This window comes from Ascaphus truei, chromosome 5, assembly GCF_040206685.1.
Source record: "Ascaphus truei isolate aAscTru1 chromosome 5, aAscTru1.hap1, whole genome shotgun sequence".
NCBI lineage: Eukaryota > Metazoa > Chordata > Amphibia > Anura > Ascaphidae > Ascaphus > Ascaphus truei.
The window spans coordinates 125,582,526-125,605,653 of record NC_134487.1 but is presented as its reverse complement, the minus strand read 5'-3'; the positions used below and the strand labels follow the sequence as shown (position 1 = coordinate 125,605,653).

Genomic DNA, 23,128 nt, shown 5'->3' with positions numbered 1-23,128 from the left:
GTCGGACCGCGAGGCTGAGGTGGGGTTGTAAAAGCACGGACCTGAGACCGCGCAGGCTGATCCGGATTGCGCAGTTCGTAGTCATATGTCGCAGGATCAGGATTGGAGAAGACAGCGTCGTCGTTGTACAAGCCAGGGTCAGGACAGGAGACATCAGGATAAACATTGTTCAGGCAAGAGTTCGGCAACAGGTAGTCAGGAGAGCCCCGCTTCAGCTTAGGAGCGCGGGGTTGGCCTCTGCGCGAGCGATGACCATGGCCCATGGTACTGGTCACAGGAGATGGTAGGCAGACCAGAGTAGCACACCGCTTTGCTGCACGGGTGCACCAGTGCTACAGCGCAAGAGTCCTGAGCGGGCTAGGGAATCCTCTGTCTCAGCGCAGGAACCAGGACACGGCCTCTCTAGATTAGGGAAAGAGTAGGCCCCAGGAACCAGGAAGCTGTAGAAAGACAGGGAAACCACCGCTGCAGTGCAGGAATCCAAGAAGCTGAAGGACGCAGGGACGAAACCTCCGCTTCAGTGCAGGAATCCAGGAGGCTGAAGGACGCAGGGACGAAACCTCTGCTTCAGCACAGGAGAACAGGAGCAGACCGCTGCGTGAATATAGCAGCCGGTCACAGGAAACAAGGAACTGAAGTAAACAAGAAGAGTACTCAGCTACAACACAGGAGACTGGAGCAGACCGCTGCATGAATATAGCAGCCGGCCTTAGGAAACCTGGAGCTGCAGACAACAAGGAGAATACTCCGCTTCAGCATGAGAGACAGGAACAAGCGGGAGCTTGTGGCAGAACAGTTAGTGACATCCAGTAAGGACTATGCTCGGCAGGGAGCATTATGGGAAGACAGTACTTAAAGGCCAGCGGGCCAATCCCCGGCGGGGGTGTGAAGGTACTGCTCCTAATGAGTGAATGCAAGTATAGGTTGCAGTGAAAGGCTGCACAGCTGCAGTAGATACCAGAGGGAGTGTGTATTGCTTTGGTGAGTGAATCCAGGCTGCAGCAAACCTCAGGAGAGCTGCTCCAGAACTGCACCGGTCTGCAAGGTAAGGCAACCAGTAAACCGTGGAGCGGATTCCTTACAGTACCCCCCCCTTCACGCGAGACCTCCGGGCGAACATGAGCACTCATAGAGTTGGAGGACCGGGAATTGTTGCTGAACCGTCTAGGATTGGGGTTAGAGTCGTGCTCCAGAGACTCATGATTAGTCCTTAGTGTACCCCCACCCCCCGGTGAGAACTGTGGCCAGACAGGACCATCCATGGACCTTGGGGACATTGAGTTGTTCCTAAAATTCTTTAGGTAGAAAGGGCATCCGTAAACGAGTAGTTCTTTGGTGAGTACAGTTCTAGGATATGAGATTGATGGAAGAAACATCCTTGGTACATGGCTCGCCTCGCAAAATGTCTTGGAAATCCAGGGCTGTGAAGAACCAGAGAGTTCCAGAGCAGAAACGGTAGAAGAACCCCCACTGAAAGCCCAGTCTTTAATAAAGGAACCTGAATCTAGGATCAGCGGCCCTGATAGTTGATCGAATACACCAGGAGGAACTTTGTAACAGAAAAAGTCTTGGCTGACCACTGCATGTTGGAATTTGCGAGGAATTTTTCCTCTAGAAGGTTCCCAGGTAATGGTTAGTAAGGGTATAGGCTGGTTGGAAGCTTCTCCCGGTATTGGTATGGAAGGTGACAAGGCAAGCAGTAAACCAGGCATAGGGACCGAAATCTTGGGATACGTACAGAGTATTTCCAACTGAGAGGAAATAACAGGAGTAACCGAAAATTCCGAGGGACACAACCATGGTTTAGCAGGAGCAGAGAAGCAAACAACAGTAGAGCTCTCCAATACTGGGAAATCTTCATTGGGAGATAATATTGTCAGTGAATCAGGAATAGTCGTTGGGATCTTCAAATCAGTAGCTTGAGAAAAAGGCAGAGCCAGGGTAGTGGTGGGAGGGAAGCTAACATCAGAAGCTGAAGTCTGTACCTCAGTGACAGGGCCCTGAGAATCAACAAGCAGCAAGTATGAACTATGAAAACTCTTAATGACAGGCACCTTAGGAGTACAAGGAGTCTTTTCTGAAACTGCAATGTCCCTAACCACAGGGGTACCTAACCTGACAAAAACATGAATTGGTGTGTTTTCTAGTGCAAAATCTCTGATCACAGGACTCCTAACCGATAGTGAGGGTGTCTGGGTTTGATTAGAGAAAAAATCAGATGTATTGATAAGTGACTTAGAAACAATTACTGAGGTTCTAGATTTGCTGGACATGTGAGAAAAAATACCCTTTAAGACAGGAGTTTTAATTTCTTCCCAGAGTAACCCCATGTTTGCTGGGGCATATTTAGACACAGTACTAAGGGACTGGGTTTCAGCAAAGGCAGGACAGCTAAATAGCTCAGATTTAAACCCCAGGACTTGTAATATATGCATGGTGACCTCAGACAGTACTAAGGGAGTGACCACAGATATGCTGATCCCTGGAGAATTAGCCTGGACAGAGAAATCAGGGGGACCCCCAATCAGGATACTCCTTGTAGGAAGAGCTTCAGAATCAGAAGGAGAATCATTACCTCTCAGAGTCTCAAAACTAGTAAGACACAATTCAGCGAAAAGGGAAACAGAGTGCAAGCTTTTTACTAATCTATATGAAAAAGCGTCACTTTTGGGAGAAAACCGTGCGTCAGCAAACATTCCTGGGAACATAATATGAACCCCAGGAGGGACATACAGACTACTGTATGCTTTTAACCCTAAGCTTAAAGAAGAGGAGAACTCAGACAGTACACAGGGGTTAATCATAACTGTACTGGTCTCTGAAGTAGGTATTTGGTAAGGAATGTCTGGGAAACCAGAAATTACTGCAGACTCCATAATGTGGGAACTATGCGCTGAAGCAGGGATCACCGCTATGTGGGCGACAGGCTGGTTCAGCGAAACACCCGGGAGAAGGAACTCTGCGACCAAGCTTAGGGAAAAACCTGACTCCTGAATACATTTATCGGGAACCAGAACTTCAGCCGAAGTCTCCGGAGACGAAACTGCGGAAACTTGAGCTGAAGCAGGGGATTTATAGCAAAGAATATCTAAGGACTCCGTACGGTTATGAGAATCCCTCAATGCAACCTCTGCTGTCTGACTTGTGGGCTCATTCTCTGAGGCTAAAACGAAGGCATTAACTTGGAGGCAGCAAGAATTTACAGGGGTTAATGCAGATAATGCCTGAGAGTAAAACATAGGTAATCTCTCTGTATTAGGAGAGACCAGGAATCTCCCCTCTGGAGCTAGGGGCGTGACCATGGCTGACAGAGAACAGGGATTTACCAAAGGAAACTCAGAGAGCTGCCCCACAGGGGTTAATACAGAAATGACCCTGGGAACAGAATTTAGGGATTCTTTCTCTGACGGGGAAAGCGCACAGGACTGCCTAGCAGAGGTTAAAGCTGGAAACCCCTCAAGACCTGGAGTGACAGATTCGGAGTTAGAAATAGGGGAACTAAGGGACTTATTCTCTGATAGTAGAACATTAGTGTTGGCTAGTGAAACATATGTATCCTCCAGGGGAATCTCACAGGACTGATCGGCAGGGGTTAACGTAAACCTATCATTGGTGTCAGGGAACCCGGGCATACAATCAGAGCTAGGGACTGTGGCAATTTCTACGCTGGGAGATATTGCTAATGGTTCCGTTTGGTCATCTCCTGGAGAGGGAGATACGTCCCCCGGTTTAGCGACAGGATTGGCAAGCGAGGGAAACCGCCAAAGGACGGCGTTAGCGGCCAGGGGGCGATCCTGTTTTAACAAGCAACCATCCAATCCCAAGGAAAGTAAATGCAGCGTGTCGTGAGCGAGAGCCACCATGGCGGAAGGGTCCGGGAGTACTATGGGAATGTCCAATGATAAAGCCAGGGCATTGAGTGTACTACAGGCGTTGACCAGTTCCACAGGACTCACCTCATCCCCAGTTAAAGGGGAATCAGGAGAGAAAGCACTGTTTGCAATGGCCAGAACACTGGCCAGATACTGTTTTAAGTCTCTGAGGCAGTAAGCCTTACGAACCAAATCATTACGGCATTTCTTTTGCAAGGGAGTTAAGCCCTCTGACATAAACGGATCTTCCATCAGGGGTATTATATCGCACAAATAATCATTCTCAAACTGGGACTGGTCTACAGACCGGGACAGGTTTTTAGGAAAAAACTTACCAACCCACACCTCAGCGGGGTCCGAGTTTGTGAGGCCGAGCATACTGTCAGGGTTCTGCTCGCCACAAACCAGGGTCGGACCGCGAGGCTGAGGTGGGGTTGTAAAAGCACGGACCTGAGACCGCGCAGGCTGATCCGGATTGCGCAGTTCGTAGTCATATGTCGCAGGATCAGGATTGGAGAAGACAGCGTCGTCGTTGTACAAGCCAGGGTCAGGACAGGAGACATCAGGATAAACATTGTTCAGGCAAGAGTTCGGCAACAGGTAGTCAGGAGAGCCCCGCTTCAGCTTAGGAGCGCGGGGTTGGCCTCTGCGCGAGCGACGACCATGGCCCATGGTACTGGTCACAGGAGATGGTAGGCAGACCAGAGTAGCACACCGCTTTGCTGCACGGGTGCACCAGTGCTACAGCGCAAGAGTCCTGAGCGGGCTAGGGAATCCTCTGTCTCAGCGCAGGAACCAGGACACGGCCTCTCTAGATTAGGGAAAGAGTAGGCCCCAGGAACCTGTAGAAAGACAGGGAAACCACCGCTGCAGTGCAGGAATCCAAGAAGCTGAAGGACGCAGGGACGAAACCTCCGCTTCAGTGCAGGAATCCAGGAGGCTGAAGGACGCAGGGACGAAACCTCTGCTTCAGCACAGGAGAACAGGAGCAGACCGCTGCGTGAATATAGCAGCCGGTCACAGGAAACAAGGAACTGAAGTAAACAAGAAGAGTACTCAGCTACAACACAGGAGACTGGAGCAGACCGCTGCATGAATATAGCAGCCGGCCTTAGGAAACCTGGAGCTGCAGACAACAAGGAGAATACTCCGCTTCAGCATGAGAGACAGGAACAAGCGGGAGCTTGTGGCAGAACAGTTAGTGACATCCAGTAAGGACTATGCTCGGCAGGGAGCATTATGGGAAGACAGTACTTAAAGGCCAGCGGGCCAATCCCCGGCGGGGGTGTGAAGGTACTGCTCCTAATGAGTGAATGCAAGTATAGGTTGCAGTGAAAGGCTGCACAGCTGCAGTAGATACCAGAGGGAGTGTGTATTGCTTTGGTGAGTGAATCCAGGCTGCAGCAAACCTCAGGAGAGCTGCTCCAGAACTGCACCGGTCTGCAAGGTAAGGCAACCAGTAAACCGTGGAGCGGATTCCTTACAGTACCCCCCCCTTCACGCGAGACCTCCGGGCGAACATGAGCACTCATAGAGTTGGAGGACCGGGAATTGTTGCTGAACCGTCTAGGATTGGGGTTAGAGTCGTGCTCCAGAGACTCATGATTAGTCCTTAGTGTACCCCCACCCCCCGGTGAGAACTGTGGCCAGACAGGACCATCCATGGACCTTGGGGACATTGAGTTGTTCCTAAAATTCTTTAGGTAGAAAGGGCATCCGTAAACGAGTAGTTCTTTGGTGAGTACAGTTCTAGGATATGAGATTGATGGAAGAAACATCCTTGGTACATGGCTCGCCTCGCAAAATGTCTTGGAAATCCAGGGCTGTGAAGAACCAGAGAGTTCCAGAGCAGAAACGGTAGAAGAACCCCCACTGAAAGCCCAGTCTTTAATAAAGGAACCTGAATCTAGGATCAGCGGCCCTGATAGTTGATCGAATACACCAGGAGGAACTTTGTAACAGAAAAAGTCTTGGCTGACCACTGCATGTTGGAATTTGCGAGGAATTTTTCCTCTAGAAGGTTCCCAGGTAATGGTTAGTAAGGGTATAGGCTGGTTGGAAGCTTCTCCCGGTATTGGTATGGAAGGTGACAAGGCAAGCAGTAAACCAGGCATAGGGACCGAAATCTTGGGATACGTACAGAGTATTTCCAACTGAGAGGAAATAACAGGAGTAACCGAAAATTCCGAGGGACACAACCATGGTTTAGCAGGAGCAGAGAAGCAAACAACAGTAGAGCTCTCCAATACTGGGAAATCTTCATTGGGAGATAATATTGTCAGTGAATCAGGAATAGTCGTTGGGATCTTCAAATCAGTAGCTTGAGAAAAAGGCAGAGCCAGGGTAGTGGTGGGAGGGAAGCTAACATCAGAAGCTGAAGTCTGTACCTCAGTGACAGGGCCCTGAGAATCAACAAGCAGCAAGTATGAACTATGAAAACTCTTAATGACAGGCACCTTAGGAGTACAAGGAGTCTTTTCTGAAACTGCAATGTCCCTAACCACAGGGGTACCTAACCTGACAAAAACATGAATTGGTGTGTTTTCTAGTGCAAAATCTCTGATCACAGGACTCCTAACCGATAGTGAGGGTGTCTGGGTTTGATTAGAGAAAAAATCAGATGTATTGATAAGTGACTTAGAAACAATTACTGAGGTTCTAGATTTGCTGGACATGTGAGAAAAAATACCCTTTAAGACAGGAGTTTTAATTTCTTCCCAGAGTAACCCCATGTTTGCTGGGGCATATTTAGACACAGTACTAAGGGACTGGGTTTCAGCAAAGGCAGGACAGCTAAATAGCTCAGATTTAAACCCCAGGACTTGTAATATATGCATGGTGACCTCAGACAGTACTAAGGGAGTGACCACAGATATGCTGATCCCTGGAGAATTAGCCTGGACAGAGAAATCAGGGGGACCCCCAATCAGGATACTCCTTGTAGGAAGAGCTTCAGAATCAGAAGGAGAATCATTACCTCTCAGAGTCTCAAAACTAGTAAGACACAATTCAGCGAAAAGGGAAACAGAGTGCAAGCTTTTTACTAATCTATATGAAAAAGCGTCACTTTTGGGAGAAAACCGTGCGTCAGCAAACATTCCTGGGAACATAATATGAACCCCAGGAGGGACATACAGACTACTGTATGCTTTTAACCCTAAGCTTAAAGAAGAGGAGAACTCAGACAGTACACAGGGGTTAATCATAACTGTACTGGTCTCTGAAGTAGGTATTTGGTAAGGAATGTCTGGGAAACCAGAAATTACTGCAGACTCCATAATGTGGGAACTATGCGCTGAAGCAGGGATCACCGCTATGTGGGCGACAGGCTGGTTCAGCGAAACACCCGGGAGAAGGAACTCTGCGACCAAGCTTAGGGAAAAACCTGACTCCTGAATACATTTATCGGGAACCAGAACTTCAGCCGAAGTCTCCGGAGACGAAACTGCGGAAACTTGAGCTGAAGCAGGGGATTTATAGCAAAGAATATCTAAGGACTCCGTACGGTTATGAGAATCCCTCAATGCAACCTCTGCTGTCTGACTTGTGGGCTCATTCTCTGAGGCTAAAACGAAGGCATTAACTTGGAGGCAGCAAGAATTTACAGGGGTTAATGCAGATAATGCCTGAGAGTAAAACATAGGTAATCTCTCTGTATTAGGAGAGACCAGGAATCTCCCCTCTGGAGCTAGGGGCGTGACCATGGCTGACAGAGAACAGGGATTTACCAAAGGAAACTCAGAGAGCTGCCCCACAGGGGTTAATACAGAAATGACCCTGGGAACAGAATTTAGGGATTCTTTCTCTGACGGGGAAAGCGCACAGGACTGCCTAGCAGAGGTTAAAGCTGGAAACCCCTCAAGACCTGGAGTGACAGATTCGGAGTTAGAAATAGGGGAACTAAGGGACTTATTCTCTGATAGTAGAACATTAGTGTTGGCTAGTGAAACATATGTATCCTCCAGGGGAATCTCACAGGACTGATCGGCAAGGGTTAACGTAAACCTATCATTGGTGTCAGGGAACCCGGGCATACAATCAGAGCTAGGGACTGTGGCAATTACTACGCTGGGAGATATTGCTAATGGTTCCGTTTGGTCATCTCCTGGAGAGGGAGATACGTCCCCCGGTTTAGCGACAGGATTGGCAAGCGAGGGAAACCGCCAAAGGACGGCGTTAGCGGCCAGGGGGCGATCCTGTTTTAACAAGCAACCATCCAATCCCAAGGAAAGTAAATGCAGCGTGTCGTGAGCGAGAGCCACCATGGCGGAAGGGTCCGGGAGTACTACGGGAATGTCCAATGATAAAGCCAGGGCATTGAGTGTACTACAGGCGTTGACCAGTTCCACAGGACTCACCTCATCCCCAGTTAAAGGGGAATCAGGAGAGAAAGCACTGTTTGCAATGGCCAGAACACTGGCCAGATACTGTTTTAAGTCTCTGAGGCAGTAAGCCTTACGAACCAAATCATTACGGCATTTCTTTTGCAAGGGAGTTAAACCCTCTGACATAAACGGATCTTCCATCAGGGGTATTATATCGCACAAATAATCATTCTCAAACTGGGACTGGTCTACAGACCGGGACAGGTTTTTAGGAAAAAACTTACCAACCCACACCTCAGCGGGGTCCGAGTTTGTGAGGCCGAGCATACTGTCAGGGTTCTGCTCGCCACAAACCAGGGTCGGACCGCGAGGCTGAGGTGGGGTTGTAAAAGCACCGACCTGAGACCGCGCAGGCTGATCCGGATTGCGCAGTTCGTAGTCATATGTCGCAGGATCAGGATTGGAGAAGACAGCGTCGTCGTTGTACAAGCCAGGGTCAGGACAGGAGACATCAGGATAAACATTGTTCAGGCAAGAGTTCGGCAACAGGTAGTCAGGAGAGCCCCGCTTCAGCTTAGGAGCGCGGGGTTGGCCTCTGCGCGAGCGACGACCATGGCCCATGGTACTGGTCACAGGAGATGGTAGGCAGACCAGAGTAGCACACCGCTTTGCTGCACGGGTGCACCAGTGCTACAGCGCAAGAGTCCTGAGCGGGCTAGGGAATCCTCTGTCTCAGCGCAGGAACCAGGACACGGCCTCTCTAGATTAGGGAAAGAGTAGGCCCCAGGAACCAGGAAGCTGTAGAAAGACAGGGAAACCACCGCTGCAGTGCAGGAATCCAAGAAGCTGAAGGACGCAGGGACGAAACCTCCGCTTCAGTGCAGGAATCCAGGAGGCTGAAGGACGCAGGGACGAAACCTCTGCTTCAGCACAGGAGAACAGGAGCAGACCGCTGCGTGAATATAGCAGCCGGTCACAGGAAACAAGGAACTGAAGTAAACAAGAAGAGTACTCAGCTACAACACAGGAGACTGGAGCAGACCGCTGCATGAATATAGCAGCCGGCCTTAGGAAACCTGGAGCTGCAGACAACAAGGAGAATACTCCGCTTCAGCATGAGAGACAGGAACAAGCGGGAGCTTGTGGCAGAACAGTTAGTGACATCCAGTAAGGACTATGCTCGGCAGGGAGCATTATGGGAAGACAGTACTTAAAGGCCAGCGGGCCAATCCCCGGCGGGGGTGTGAAGGTACTGCTCCTAATGAGTGAATGCAAGTATAGGTTGCAGTGAAAGGCTGCACAGCTGCAGTAGATACCAGAGGGAGTGTGTATTGCTTTGGTGAGTGAATCCAGGCTGCAGCAAACCTCAGGAGAGCTGCTCCAGAACTGCACCGGTCTGCAAGGTAAGGCAACCAGTAAACCGTGGAGCGGATTCCTTACAGTACCCCCCCCTTCACGCGAGACCTCCGGGCGAACATGAGCACTCATAGAGTTGGAGGACCGGGAATTGTTGCTGAACCGTCTAGGATTGGGGTTAGAGTCGTGCTCCAGAGACTCATGATTAGTCCTTAGTGTACCCCCACCCCCCGGTGAGAACTGTGGCCAGACAGGACCATCCATGGACCTTGGGGACATTGAGTTGTTCCTAAAATTCTTTAGGTAGAAAGGGCATCCGTAAACGAGTAGTTCTTTGGTGAGTACAGTTCTAGGATATGAGATTGATGGAAGAAACATCCTTGGTACATGGCTCGCCTCGCAAAATGTCTTGGAAATCCAGGGCTGTGAAGAACCAGAGAGTTCCAGAGCAGAAACGGTAGAAGAACCCCCACTGAAAGCCCAGTCTTTAATAAAGGAACCTGAATCTAGGATCAGCGGCCCTGATAGTTGATCGAATACACCAGGAGGAACTTTGTAACAGAAAAAGTCTTGGCTGACCACTGCATGTTGGAATTTGCGAGGAATTTTTCCTCTAGAAGGTTCCCAGGTAATGGTTAGTAAGGGTATAGGCTGGTTGGAAGCTTCTCCCGGTATTGGTATGGAAGGTGACAAGGCAAGCAGTAAACCAGGCATAGGGACCGAAATCTTGGGATACGTACAGAGTATTTCCAACTGAGAGGAAATAACAGGAGTAACCGAAAATTCCGAGGGACACAACCATGGTTTAGCAGGAGCAGAGAAGCAAACAACAGTAGAGCTCTCCAATACTGGGAAATCTTCATTGGGAGATAATATTGTCAGTGAATCAGGAATAGTCGTTGGGATCTTCAAATCAGTAGCTTGAGAAAAAGGCAGAGCCAGGGTAGTGGTGGGAGGGAAGCTAACATCAGAAGCTGAAGTCTGTACCTCAGTGACAGGGCCCTGAGAATCAACAAGCAGCAAGTATGAACTATGAAAACTCTTAATGACAGGCACCTTAGGAGTACAAGGAGTCTTTTCTGAAACTGCAATGTCCCTAACCACAGGGGTACCTAACCTGACAAAAACATGAATTGGTGTGTTTTCTAGTGCAAAATCTCTGATCACAGGACTCCTAACCGATAGTGAGGGTGTCTGGGTTTGATTAGAGAAAAAATCAGATGTATTGATAAGTGACTTAGAAACAATTACTGAGGTTCTAGATTTGCTGGACATGTGAGAAAAAATACCCTTTAAGACAGGAGTTTTAATTTCTTCCCAGAGTAACCCCATGTTTGCTGGGGCATATTTAGACACAGTACTAAGGGACTGGGTTTCAGCAAAGGCAGGACAGCTAAATAGCTCAGATTTAAACCCCAGGACTTGTAATATATGCATGGTGACCTCAGACAGTACTAAGGGAGTGACCACAGATATGCTGATCCCTGGAGAATTAGCCTGGACAGAGAAATCAGGGGGACCCCCAATCAGGATACTCCTTGTAGGAAGAGCTTCAGAATCAGAAGGAGAATCATTACCTCTCAGAGTCTCAAAACTAGTAAGACACAATTCAGCGAAAAGGGAAACAGAGTGCAAGCTTTTTACTAATCTATATGAAAAAGCGTCACTTTTGGGAGAAAACCGTGCGTCAGCAAACATTCCTGGGAACATAATATGAACCCCAGGAGGGACATACAGACTACTGTATGCTTTTAACCCTAAGCTTAAAGAAGAGGAGAACTCAGACAGTACACAGGGGTTAATCATAACTGTACTGGTCTCTGAAGTAGGTATTTGGTAAGGAATGTCTGGGAAACCAGAAATTACTGCAGACTCCATAATGTGGGAACTATGCGCTGAAGCAGGGATCACCGCTATGTGGGCGACAGGCTGGTTCAGCGAAACACCCGGGAGAAGGAACTCTGCGACCAAGCTTAGGGAAAAACCTGACTCCTGAATACATTTATCGGGAACCAGAACTTCAGCCGAAGTCTCCGGAGACGAAACTGCGGAAACTTGAGCTGAAGCAGGGGATTTATAGCAAAGAATATCTAAGGACTCCGTACGGTTATGAGAATCCCTCAATGCAACCTCTGCTGTCTGACTTGTGGGCTCATTCTCTGAGGCTAAAACGAAGGCATTAACTTGGAGGCAGCAAGAATTTACAGGGGTTAATGCAGATAATGCCTGAGAGTAAAACATAGGTAATCTCTCTGTATTAGGAGAGACCAGGAATCTCCCCTCTGGAGCTAGGGGCGTGACCATGGCTGACAGAGAACAGGGATTTACCAAAGGAAACTCAGAGAGCTGCCCCACAGGGGTTAATACAGAAATGACCCTGGGAACAGAATTTAGGGATTCTTTCTCTGACGGGGAAAGCGCACAGGACTGCCTAGCAGAGGTTAAAGCTGGAAACCCCTCAAGACCTGGAGTGACAGATTCGGAGTTAGAAATAGGGGAACTAAGGGACTTATTCTCTGATAGTAGAACATTAGTGTTGGCTAGTGAAACATATGTATCCTCCAGGGGAATCTCACAGGACTGATCGGCAGGGGTTAACGTAAACCTATCATTGGTGTCAGGGAACCCGGGCATACAATCAGAGCTAGGGACTGTGGCAATTACTACGCTGGGAGATATTGCTAATGGTTCCGTTTGGTCATCTCCTGGAGAGGGAGATACGTCCCCCGGTTTAGCGACAGGATTGGCAAGCGAGGGAAACCGCCAAAGGACGGCGTTAGCGGCCAGGGGGCGATCCTGTTTTAACAAGCAACCATCCAATCCCAAGGAAAGTAAATGCAGCGTGTCGTGAGCGAGAGCCACCATGGCGGAAGGGTCCGGGAGTACTACGGGAATGTCCAATGATAAAGCCAGGGCATTGAGTGTACTACAGGCGTTGACCAGTTCCACAGGACTCACCTCATCCCCAGTTAAAGGGGAATCAGGAGAGAAAGCACTGTTTGCAATGGCCAGAACACTGGCCAGATACTGTTTTAAGTCTCTGAGGCAGTAAGCCTTACGAACCAAATCATTACGGCATTTCTTTTGCAAGGGAGTTAAACCCTCTGACATAAACGGATCTTCCATCAGGGGTATTATATCGCACAAATAATCATTCTCAAACTGGGACTGGTCTACAGACCGGGACAGGTTTTTAGGAAAAAACTTACCAACCCACACCTCAGCGGGGTCCGAGTTTGTGAGGCCGAGCATACTGTCAGGGTTCTGCTCGCCACAAACCAGGGTCGGACCGCGAGGCTGAGGTGGGGTTGTAAAAGCACCGACCTGAGACCGCGCAGGCTGATCCGGATTGCGCAGTTCGTAGTCATATGTCGCAGGATCAGGATTGGAGAAGACAGCGTCGTCGTTGTACAAGCCAGGGTCAGGACAGGAGACATCAGGATAAACATTGTTCAGGCAAGAGTTCGGCAACAGGTAGTCAGGAGAGCCCCGCTTCAGCTTAGGAGCGCGGGGTTGGCCTCTGCGCGAGCGACGACCATGGCCCATGGTACTGGTCACAGGAGATGGTAGGCAGACCAGAGTAGCACACCGCTTTGCTGCACGGGTGCACCAGTGCTACAGCGCAAGAGTCCTGAGCGGGCTAGGGAATCCTCTGTCTCAGCGCAGGAACCAGGACACGGCCTCTCTAGATTAGGGAAAGAGTAGGCCCCAGGAACCAGGAAGCTGTAGAAAGACAGGGAAACCACCGCTGCAGTGCAGGAATCCAAGAAGCTGAAGGACGCAGGGACGAAACCTCCGCTTCAGTGCAGGAATCCAGGAGGCTGAAGGACGCAGGGACGAAACCTCTGCTTCAGCACAGGAGAACAGGAGCAGACCGCTGCGTGAATATAGCAGCCGGTCACAGGAAACAAGGAACTGAAGTAAACAAGAAGAGTACTCAGCTACAACACAGGAGACTGGAGCAGACCGCTGCATGAATATAGCAGCCGGCCTTAGGAAACCTGGAGCTGCAGACAACAAGGAGAATACTCCGCTTCAGCATGAGAGACAGGAACAAGCGGGAGCTTGTGGCAGAACAGTTAGTGACATCCAGTAAGGACTATGCTCGGCAGGGAGCATTATGGGAAGACAGTACTTAAAGGCCAGCGGGCCAATCCCCGGCGGGGGTGTGAAGGTACTGCTCCTAATGAGTGAATGCAAGTATAGGTTGCAGTGAAAGGCTGCACAGCTGCAGTAGATACCAGAGGGAGTGTGTATTGCTTTGGTGAGTGAATCCAGGCTGCAGCAAACCTCAGGAGAGCTGCTCCAGAACTGCACCGGTCTGCAAGGTAAGGCAACCAGTAAACCGTGGAGCGGATTCCTTACAGTTTGATATTGGGAGAGATTTGTATTTGGCCATGTACAGTATTTATTTGTATATTGGTTAATCATGCATATACAGTTTATATATATATATATATATATATATATATATATATATATATATATATATATATATAATAAAATATATATATAATATATAGGGAACCATGTTAAAAATGGTTATTGAGGCAAAAAGTGACCCTGTGTGCTCATTTGTATGTCATTTCCCAGAATCCCTTGCTGCAGTGGAAGTGCTGTATGCTGGGTGATAATGAGGAAAGGCGGGGTTGCAGACCTGCCTAAGACATGCAGATGAGCATACAGTTATATTTGCATATATATATATAAATATATATATATATATATATATATATATATATATATATATATATATATTATACAGGCATACCCTGGTTTAAGGACACTCACTTTAAGTACACTCGCGACTAAGGACATATTGCCAATAGGCAAATGGTAGCTTGCGCATGCGTCTGTCAGCATGTCCTGAACAGCAATACCGGCTCCCTACCTGTACCGAAGCTGTGCACAAGCGGGGAGACTATAGAGCCTGTTACAAATGCGTTATTTACATCAGTTATGCACGTATATGACGATTGCAGTACAGTACATGCATCGATAAGTGGTAAAAAGCTAGTGCTTCACTTTAAGTACATTTTCGTTTTACATACATGCTCCGGTCCCATTGCGTATGTTAATGCGGGGTATGCCTGATATATATATATATATATATATATACACACACACATGATGAAGCCACTGTACAAATAAATGGGTGAAGGGTGGGTATCGGGTCAGGGTGGCTTAACCCCTTAATGACTGTAGCGGTTAATAACCGCTAAGGTCATTAATGGGTTAGGGGACATTAGTTTGGCACTTTTTCTTATTGTGTATATTTTTCAGCACCCCAGTGTATGGACGGTGAGGAAGATGAGGGTGGCCTTCATCGTGGGTGCCGGACAAGGGTGAGTACAAAATGTATTTATTGTGATTAATGTATATTTAATGGGCAAATGCATTATTATCCATACAGTATGTGGATAATAGTAATTTTGCCCATTACTGTAGTGTGTATGTGTTAGGGGGCGGGGGGGATGTGTGTTGTATATAGCAATGTTTATTGGGAGCAATTGTCCCCAATAAACTTGCTATTATGCCTTAACCCCTTCAATGCCTTAGCGGATAGCCGCTAAGGTAATGAAGCTGCTTTAATGTATTTTTATTAATAGTGTGCGGGAGCAGGGGATCCCCTGAGCTGAACCGCATTGATTTGTGGCTCATGGACCCCCATGCTTCCCGAGTTACAGGCCCCGGTAAGGGGTATCGGATGCCAATGTCGATGCCATCTTTATTGAGCCCACGTCGCGTTTTTTACGCTATAAAGATGGCGCCGACACTGGCACCGATGCCCCATACCGGGGCCTGTAACTCGGGAAGCAGGGGGTCCTTGAGCCAATAATCAATGCGGTTCAGCTCAGGGGACCCCCTGCTCCCGCACACTATTATTAAAATGTACATTAATCCAGGTTCATTACCATAGCGGATAGCCGCTATGGTAATGAATTATTATTTATTGTTATGTGTGTTTTAATACTAGTGTAGATGTGCAGGGGGTCTCCTGAGCTGAACCGCATTGGTTTCATGTCCGGGGACCCCCTACTTCAGGAGATACAGGCCCCTTTCTGGGGTGCCGGTATCCCCTGCACTTTAAAGCTCCCGCGTCACGTGACCGGGACATTTAAATTCTGCAGGGGATACCGGCACCCCATAACGGGGCCTATATCTCCTGAAGTAGGGGGTCCCCGGACCTGAATCCAATGCGGTTCAGCTCAGGGGACCCCCTGCTCATGTACACTATTATTAAAAATCATATTTGTACAGCACGATCGCCTGTAAGAGTCGTGCATTGAGACGCAGCGTCTCCATGCAGTTCTTACAGGCTGCTTTGTTTATAATAGTTATCGTGCTAAATAACTTTAAGCACGATATCAGGGGGGGAAGAAGGTGATCGCGTGATATGGCCCTTTTGGGCAAGGCGGGCCGTAAACGCGCCGAACAGCCTTAGTGAATAGCGCTTATGGCTTCCCCCTTTTGCGGCCGAGCGATGTAACCCATTTCAGCGCTACTTAACGTAGCTTAGTGAATAGGCCCCACTGACTCTGATAACAATGATATTAAGTTTGAAGCAGGGGAGTCTGAGTCAGATCACGGTGTCAGCTCCTTGGACAAGTCACCTTATCCTCCTGTACTTCAGACACCAAAGACATAGATGGTAAGCTCATCTGGGCAGGGACTGTGTATGTAACAATCCTATGTGCTGTGTGCCGCGGACTACACTGTAATTGTGAAGCGCTTTGTGTCCCAGTGGGAGAAAAGCATTACAGTATATGAAATAAAACTATTATTAATGTTTTGAGCCACTATTGGAACATTTATCATGATCCCTATAGTGGTCCCAAACATTCATAGAATATTGTTCTGCATATAAACATTAGAACACGTGCATTAAAAACTTTTTTTCCAGAGTGCCTCATGAGTTTGTTGTATGTATGTATACATGTTATCATTATTAATACATTTTAATATTTATACATATATTTAAAATGTCAGCACAATACAAGGATATATATATATATATATATATATATATATATATATATATATATATATATATATATATATATATATATATCATGCAGGTCATCTGGTTACTCTATCAAAAAATACTTTGGGTAATAGCTACATACTACTGACAATTGTAAACATATTTACTTCATATATTAATGCTGCCACTTAAGAATCTTTTAGGAATATTACAGTTCATTTTAACAAAAGTTGAGACTAGAGGTAAAATTACATTTATAGAGTATTATATTTAATGTACTTATCTTGACCACCGGGTGCCAGTAGTGGACCATTAATATTCAACATAGAAGGCGTATAATCTAGAACGTCACACCATTATATACTCTATCTATCTACACATACTGTATGTACTGTATCTACTGCATATTAACTCACAGGAAAAAGCACTTACCTTTATACTTTCATATACTTAAATCAACTTCACAAGTTTAAGCACCAGAATATGTCTTAATTGTACTGACAAGTATAAATACCTAATTACAATCTGAAGAAAGATTTTTTTTAAAATACTTTCAAAATAAATGACTACATTACAGTATTTATGGTGCGGAGATGCAGGCCCGCCAACAGGGGGGGTCTGCCGGGGTTGGCGTTCCGGGCCCCCTGCGTGGCTGTGGCCGTTAGCAAAAAAAACCACAGTGTGGCTGCACCCGGTGCCAGGTCTCTCTGACAGCAACGCCGGAAGTCAGCTGGGCTAAGCTTCCGGCACGGCGGCGTGAGAAGGAGGCCTGGCGCGCTCATGAGCAGCTCAGTGTGGGACAGATAGTTGCATGCAGCAGGGCCAGCGGTAATTGCTGTGACCTGCCATTGGGCCTCCGCAGTCACTGCCCCCGCAGCAACGCCAGCCACCGCCCCCCCCCCCAGCACTGCCAGCCACCCCCCCGCAGCACTGCCAGCCACTGGCCCCCCATGCAGCACCACCAGCCACCGCCCCCCCCAATAGCCACCGCCACCCCCCCCCCGCAGCACAGTCAGCCACGCCCCCCCCCTGCATCACCGCCAGCCACCGCCCCCCTGCAGCACCGCCAGCCACCGCCCCTCGCAGCACCGCCAGCCACCGCCCCTCGCAGCACCGCCAGCCATCACCCCCCCTGCATCACAACCAGCCACCGCCGCCCCCTGCAGCACCGCCAGCCACCGCCCCCCTGCAGCACCGACAGCCACTGCCCCCCCACAGCACTGCCAGCCACCCCCCCCCCGCAGCACTGCCAGCCACCACCCCCGCAGCACCGCCAGCCACAGCCCCTCCCCCTGAAGCCACCGGGCCTGACCTGAGACCATCCCCAAGGTAAATCTGATTTTTATATGTATCGAGGGGGTTGGGGTATATTTTTATATGTATTGGGTGTTGGGGGGTATATTTTTTTTATGTATTTGGTGGAGTTTGGGCTATATTTGTGTATGTATTGGGGGTTGGGTATATATTTTTTAGATGTATTGGGGGGTTGGGGAATATTTTTTTTATATGTTTTGAGGGTTTGGGGTATATTGTTGCACATTTTGCAACAGCAATGAGGTGCGAGATAGCAGCACTGTGGAAACAAAATGAAATCCCATCTATTGTTAAAATCAGGAGCAGAATTTGGTTTGTTTGCCTGATGGAAAAATTAACAAGTTTAGTTAATGACACTGGCACGAAATTCCAAAATGTCTGGCTCCCATGGCTAGCCCAGACAGACATTCCAGGGTTGAGCAATGCCACTGTTTGGTTTTGATAGTTTCAGATGCATTCTCCTCTGACATATGGATAGATCTAGGAAGTTGGAAAAGGAGGTTAAGGAAGTATGCAGGTGAAACGGTAGACCCAGTCGCACCGCAGACGAAACTCCAGTATGAAGAAAGAAAGAGTTGCGTAGTATTGAGGAGCATAGCTAAACCATTGACAAAACCTCTGGAATTCATTACCCATGGAGACTGTTATGGCGGATAAAATATCCTGCATGGAAAGAAGGGTAATAATAACCACCCCAGAACCGGACAGGATCTCAGATGGGGCCCGAAATAGTAGGATCACTGCTATTGATACTGATAGTGCTAAGCAAGCAAAACAAGGGGGGCCTGGTCCAATACAATTAGTTATCTCAGTAACAAGTGCACGTACCTCTCAGGAGTGTTGAGAGGACACTTTGGGAAGAACTATGTTAAGATGTGATGGCAGTATGGATGTAACAAGGTACAACCATGTCAATCTTGTTGTATATGGAAATGAAGTGTTCCCATGTCTGGGAACATGAATAAAGATTGAAGTTGTACTATAAAAACTCCTGGCGTCCATTTTTTCCAATGCCCAGTCATTCACATCCAGCACCCTGAGACAAGGTAAAGTTATGCTGATGTTCAACACCCTACTACACCGATGTAGCCTCCCTAGGATGCCGAGCAGAGAGGGTTACAGATAGATGACAGGCAGATACAGACAGACAGACAGACAGACAGACAGACAGACAGACAGATAGATAGATAGATAGAAAAGACACAGTGCACCAAGCGTAAGTTTGTCAAAATGTAATATAAAAACACAAAAGTATCTAAAACTTACAATTCAGATAACAACAGTCCACTCAACACATGAGAAGTCTCGTGATGTGTGGGGGTGATACAACAGAGACCTTGTGCACTAGGTCCTCGGATCTACCAGCAAATATCTGATCTCCAGTCTCAGAGCATAATCCGTCAGTCTGAATGTAAGACGTAAAACATAAGCCTCTAAACATTGGGAGTTTTCATCTGATGTCACCTCCTGATGAAGCATGGTCATGTGTGAGACGCGTAGATGCTTACATTTTACGTCTTACATTTGGGCTGAAGGAATCTGCTCTGAGACTGGAGATCCGATATTTGCTGGTAGATCTACAATAAATTCAAATACATTTCCTAAGTCTATTAAGCGCATAAGCAAATGTGACAGCCTTTCTTACCATAAGTTCTCCATATGAGGAAAGGAGACCTGCTCCATAGGCTTTGATAGATCCATTCTGCTTGCAGAGACCAAACTCAATAGTGAACCAGTATAGCTGTAATTTAAGAATAGTAGAACAATAAAAATGTAGGGCTCTAAATAGCAAAGAAAATACTGGCACATAGCACTTTTTAAATATGTATGATTAGAATTAGAGAACAGTGAATGTTACAGGGTGCCTTCCCTGTTTAAGTACAGTAGCTTTACAAGAAAACCTGTGTAGGGAGCTGGAGTCCAGCATTGAGCAGGTTAATTCAGAGCAGACTGTGCTAATTAACCTGCTCCACGTATTCCTCCTTTAAAAAGCATGCAGCAGAGAGAATTTCTAGTCCAGGGAGATGCTTTGAACTGCTGAAGGGGAGTTGTGTCTCTCTGGTTCCAGATGCACATACGCATGCACTGAACAGCTGCGGAGAGAAGCCTGCACCAGGGCTTCCAAACCCCAACCCTAGCCGACGGTAACTGACCTCCACTCTCTCCATATCTCTGGAGAGTAGTAAGCTGATCCCTGTGTGTTGTATTGTCAAAATGGTTTTAATTTAAAATGTCTCTTTAATAAATGTATCACTAAAAAATGTGGTGATCAGCTTTTTGTGTCAATTAAAAGAACTATTGGTTAGGCACACTGGGCGTGCTGTCACAGCGGCGGCCACTCTCACATGCTGATAGTGATAACTTGTTAATGATGTATCATAACAATACCTCTGGTATCACTTACTTTTGTTTTAATGCATTTATCCTTGTGCACAGTAGTTTAAAGTATAAAACATATTCTTTATACCTTTTTTTGTTTAACAGAAAGTATATATCTTTATGTATACAGCACCATCCATGTACATAGCGCTTTACCGCAGTGACACACGTGACAGAATAGGAATAAGCACTTTACTGTATACATAAAAGTAGATATTTGGAAAGGCGCCCCTGCCCCGAAGAGCTTTGATCTAAGTGGTAAGTAGGGAGAACTTACAGAGGCAGTAGGGAGGGTGTTCAGGTAAGCGCGTTTGCAAAGGATCATGGTAAATGCATATGAGATGTATTGTATCAGCCAGCGGAGCAACCCAAATTCTTCATTAAAGAGGTGTGGTTTAAGATGGTCTTAAAGATGGAGAGAGAGGGTGCTATTGGGATATTGAGAAGGGCATTCCAGAGGTGTGGCGCAGTGAGTGAGAAAAGTTTTAGCGGGGGGTAGGGCTTTGGATACAGAATGGGAAGGCAGAAGAAATCTTTGAACAGAATGCAAGAGTCATGCAGATGTAGTTAGATAGATAGGGCTGAGATGTAAGGATGGGCAGAGGAGTGTATAGTCTTAAAAGAAAGAAGCAGAATTTTGTAATACGGGATTTTATAGGAAGCCAGGGGAGAGATTTCAGCAGGAGAGAAGCTGAGGCAGGTTTAGGAGAGAGTAAAGTGATTATAGCAGCAGCCTTTTCAATGGATTGTAGAGGAGGCAGGTGTGAAGCAGGAAGCCGGACAGTAGAAGGTTACACCTTATATAATCTTTTTAACTTTTATGGATTTTTAATGTATTTATAAATACCATGCTCTTAATGGGTAAGCACTGGGCTAGACCAGGGAGGTTGTGGACTTCATGCAAAATGGGCTAATAGTATTGATTATATTTAGAGCAATATCACTTTATATTATATCTGAAGACAGAAATGGAAACAAGATGTACATTCTAATACAGCGGTTTTTAACCTGTGATCTGTAACTTTGGGGTTTATGAGAAGTTACCATGAGTTCCCTGAAAATGAATTGGGAATGGCTGACATGTTACTCTTCAGGACAGAATCATTTTATTTTGCCGCAGTTCTAATCTAATCATTAAAATTTGTTTATTATATGTTATACTATCATGTTCTAAATTGTATATATACTGTAATAGAAACTATACAAAATTGTAAACCGCAGCAGTATATTTTTTACATACAGTGATAAGCGGGCGGGGGTTCTACAAAATCACAATACATTTAATAAATTTTTAGAAGGTTCCAATGACAATACAATTGTAAAGGGTACTGACGTTTTTACGAAGGGGAAAGCCGCTGTCCGAATACATTTTTCACGGTACTTTTTTTTAATTAAATAATATAGCAAAATCCTAGTTTAAAAACTCATGATGACTGCACGTCTCGAAAATATGGCCTGCCTCACCACTTGTGGAACAGTTGGCTATGAAGTGAAAATCAGCTTGTGATAACACAACTTCAGATACTGTATGTTACAATGTATAGTAAAGAGATTTTCAGAGCTAGAACTAATCAAATTTGTCACCGAATGAAATACTTATATTAAATATATTTTCTTACACAGAAAACACTATATAAAAAATTAATTTCACATATAAATAAACTTGGATGCTACCCAAACTACCCACAGATTTCTCAACCAATCTGAAAAAAAAAAAACAAAGTCTTAGGGGCCTATTCTAGGAGCTTCGATTTTTGTAATTGCAAAACCGAACGTGTTTGCATGTTCATAGCTCCCGGTATGAAATGTGTTTAAGTTTGTTTAAAAAACGGTATTCTCTATTGCAAAACACATTTTCTATACGGTTTGTTAAAAAAGTAACATACCGTTCGATTTTGTAGTTGCTTTACAAGCGAAATTACCAGAGAGAGCAGAGGTCCCTCTCTCTGCGCAGCTCTTACAGGCGACCACGCTGTTTTTATTTTTAGTACATGGGATTGAAGAAGGGGGTCTTCGGAGCTGAACTGCCTTAATTTCAGTTACAAGCCTCCGCATCGGGTGCCATTATCTCCTGCAAGTTTAAATGCCCCGCGTCATGGACCACGTGACAGGACATTTAAAATACAAGCACTGGGTAAACTAAAAACGGATGTTTGGTGCACAGCCAATAGAGTGGGTCACAAAAATTGGATGAGTAAAATATAATGCTTTATTGGTCTATAGTTAAAAAAAATGACCTCCTGCGCGTTTCGTGCATACTGAACTTTATCAAGGAGTCACCAACACATATACAAAGAACCCTTTAAATAAATACCGTATTTCCTCGATTGTAAGATGCCATCGATTGTAAGACGCACCATCGATGTGGCCCTTACAATCAAGGAAAATTACATGTTCACTTACCATGTTTCAGGAGAGGTCCCATGTCAGCGGAGGATGAAGTGGGCGGCGGCAACGGGAGAGGTCCCATGTCTGCAGATGGTTGAAGATGGACAGTGGGCGGGAGTGCGGTGGCAGGACAGGTCCCAAGTCTGCTGGTGAATAAAGCTAAGAAGTCAGAGGGCGGGTGGTGGCAGCAGCAGGAGATCATAATAGCAGGAGAGCTAACCAAGAGCAGAGTGGCAAAGGGGAATGGCTGGGGTGGAGCACACTGTAACCAGAAGTCAGACACCGGTCAACTTCCGGTGTTAGTGTTCACCTCCCAAGCTGTTTCCCTATGCTGCTCTGCTCCTGCTCAGCTCTCCTGCTATTATGATCTCCTGCCGCAGCCGCCACCGCACGCCCACACGCTGTCTTCTTATCTTCATTCACCTGCAGACTTTGGACCATCCTGCTGCCGCCACACTCCCGCCCGCTGTCCATCTTCAACCATCTGCAGACGTGAGACCTCTCCTGTC

At 46.9% G+C, this 23,128-nt stretch overlaps 1 protein-coding gene across 1 annotated transcript in view; it reads right to left on the bottom strand.

Moving 5' to 3' along the window:
- The window catches only part of LOC142495318 (tyrosine 3-monooxygenase-like), a 71,311-nt gene that overhangs the window by 3,923 nt on the left and 44,260 nt on the right, over positions 1–23,128 (bottom strand). The window contains exon 10 of the mRNA XM_075600613.1: positions 19,498–19,593. Within this exon, the coding sequence (XP_075456728.1) occupies positions 19,498–19,593 (96 nt within the window). The remainder of the gene's footprint in view (positions 1–19,497; positions 19,594–23,128) is intronic.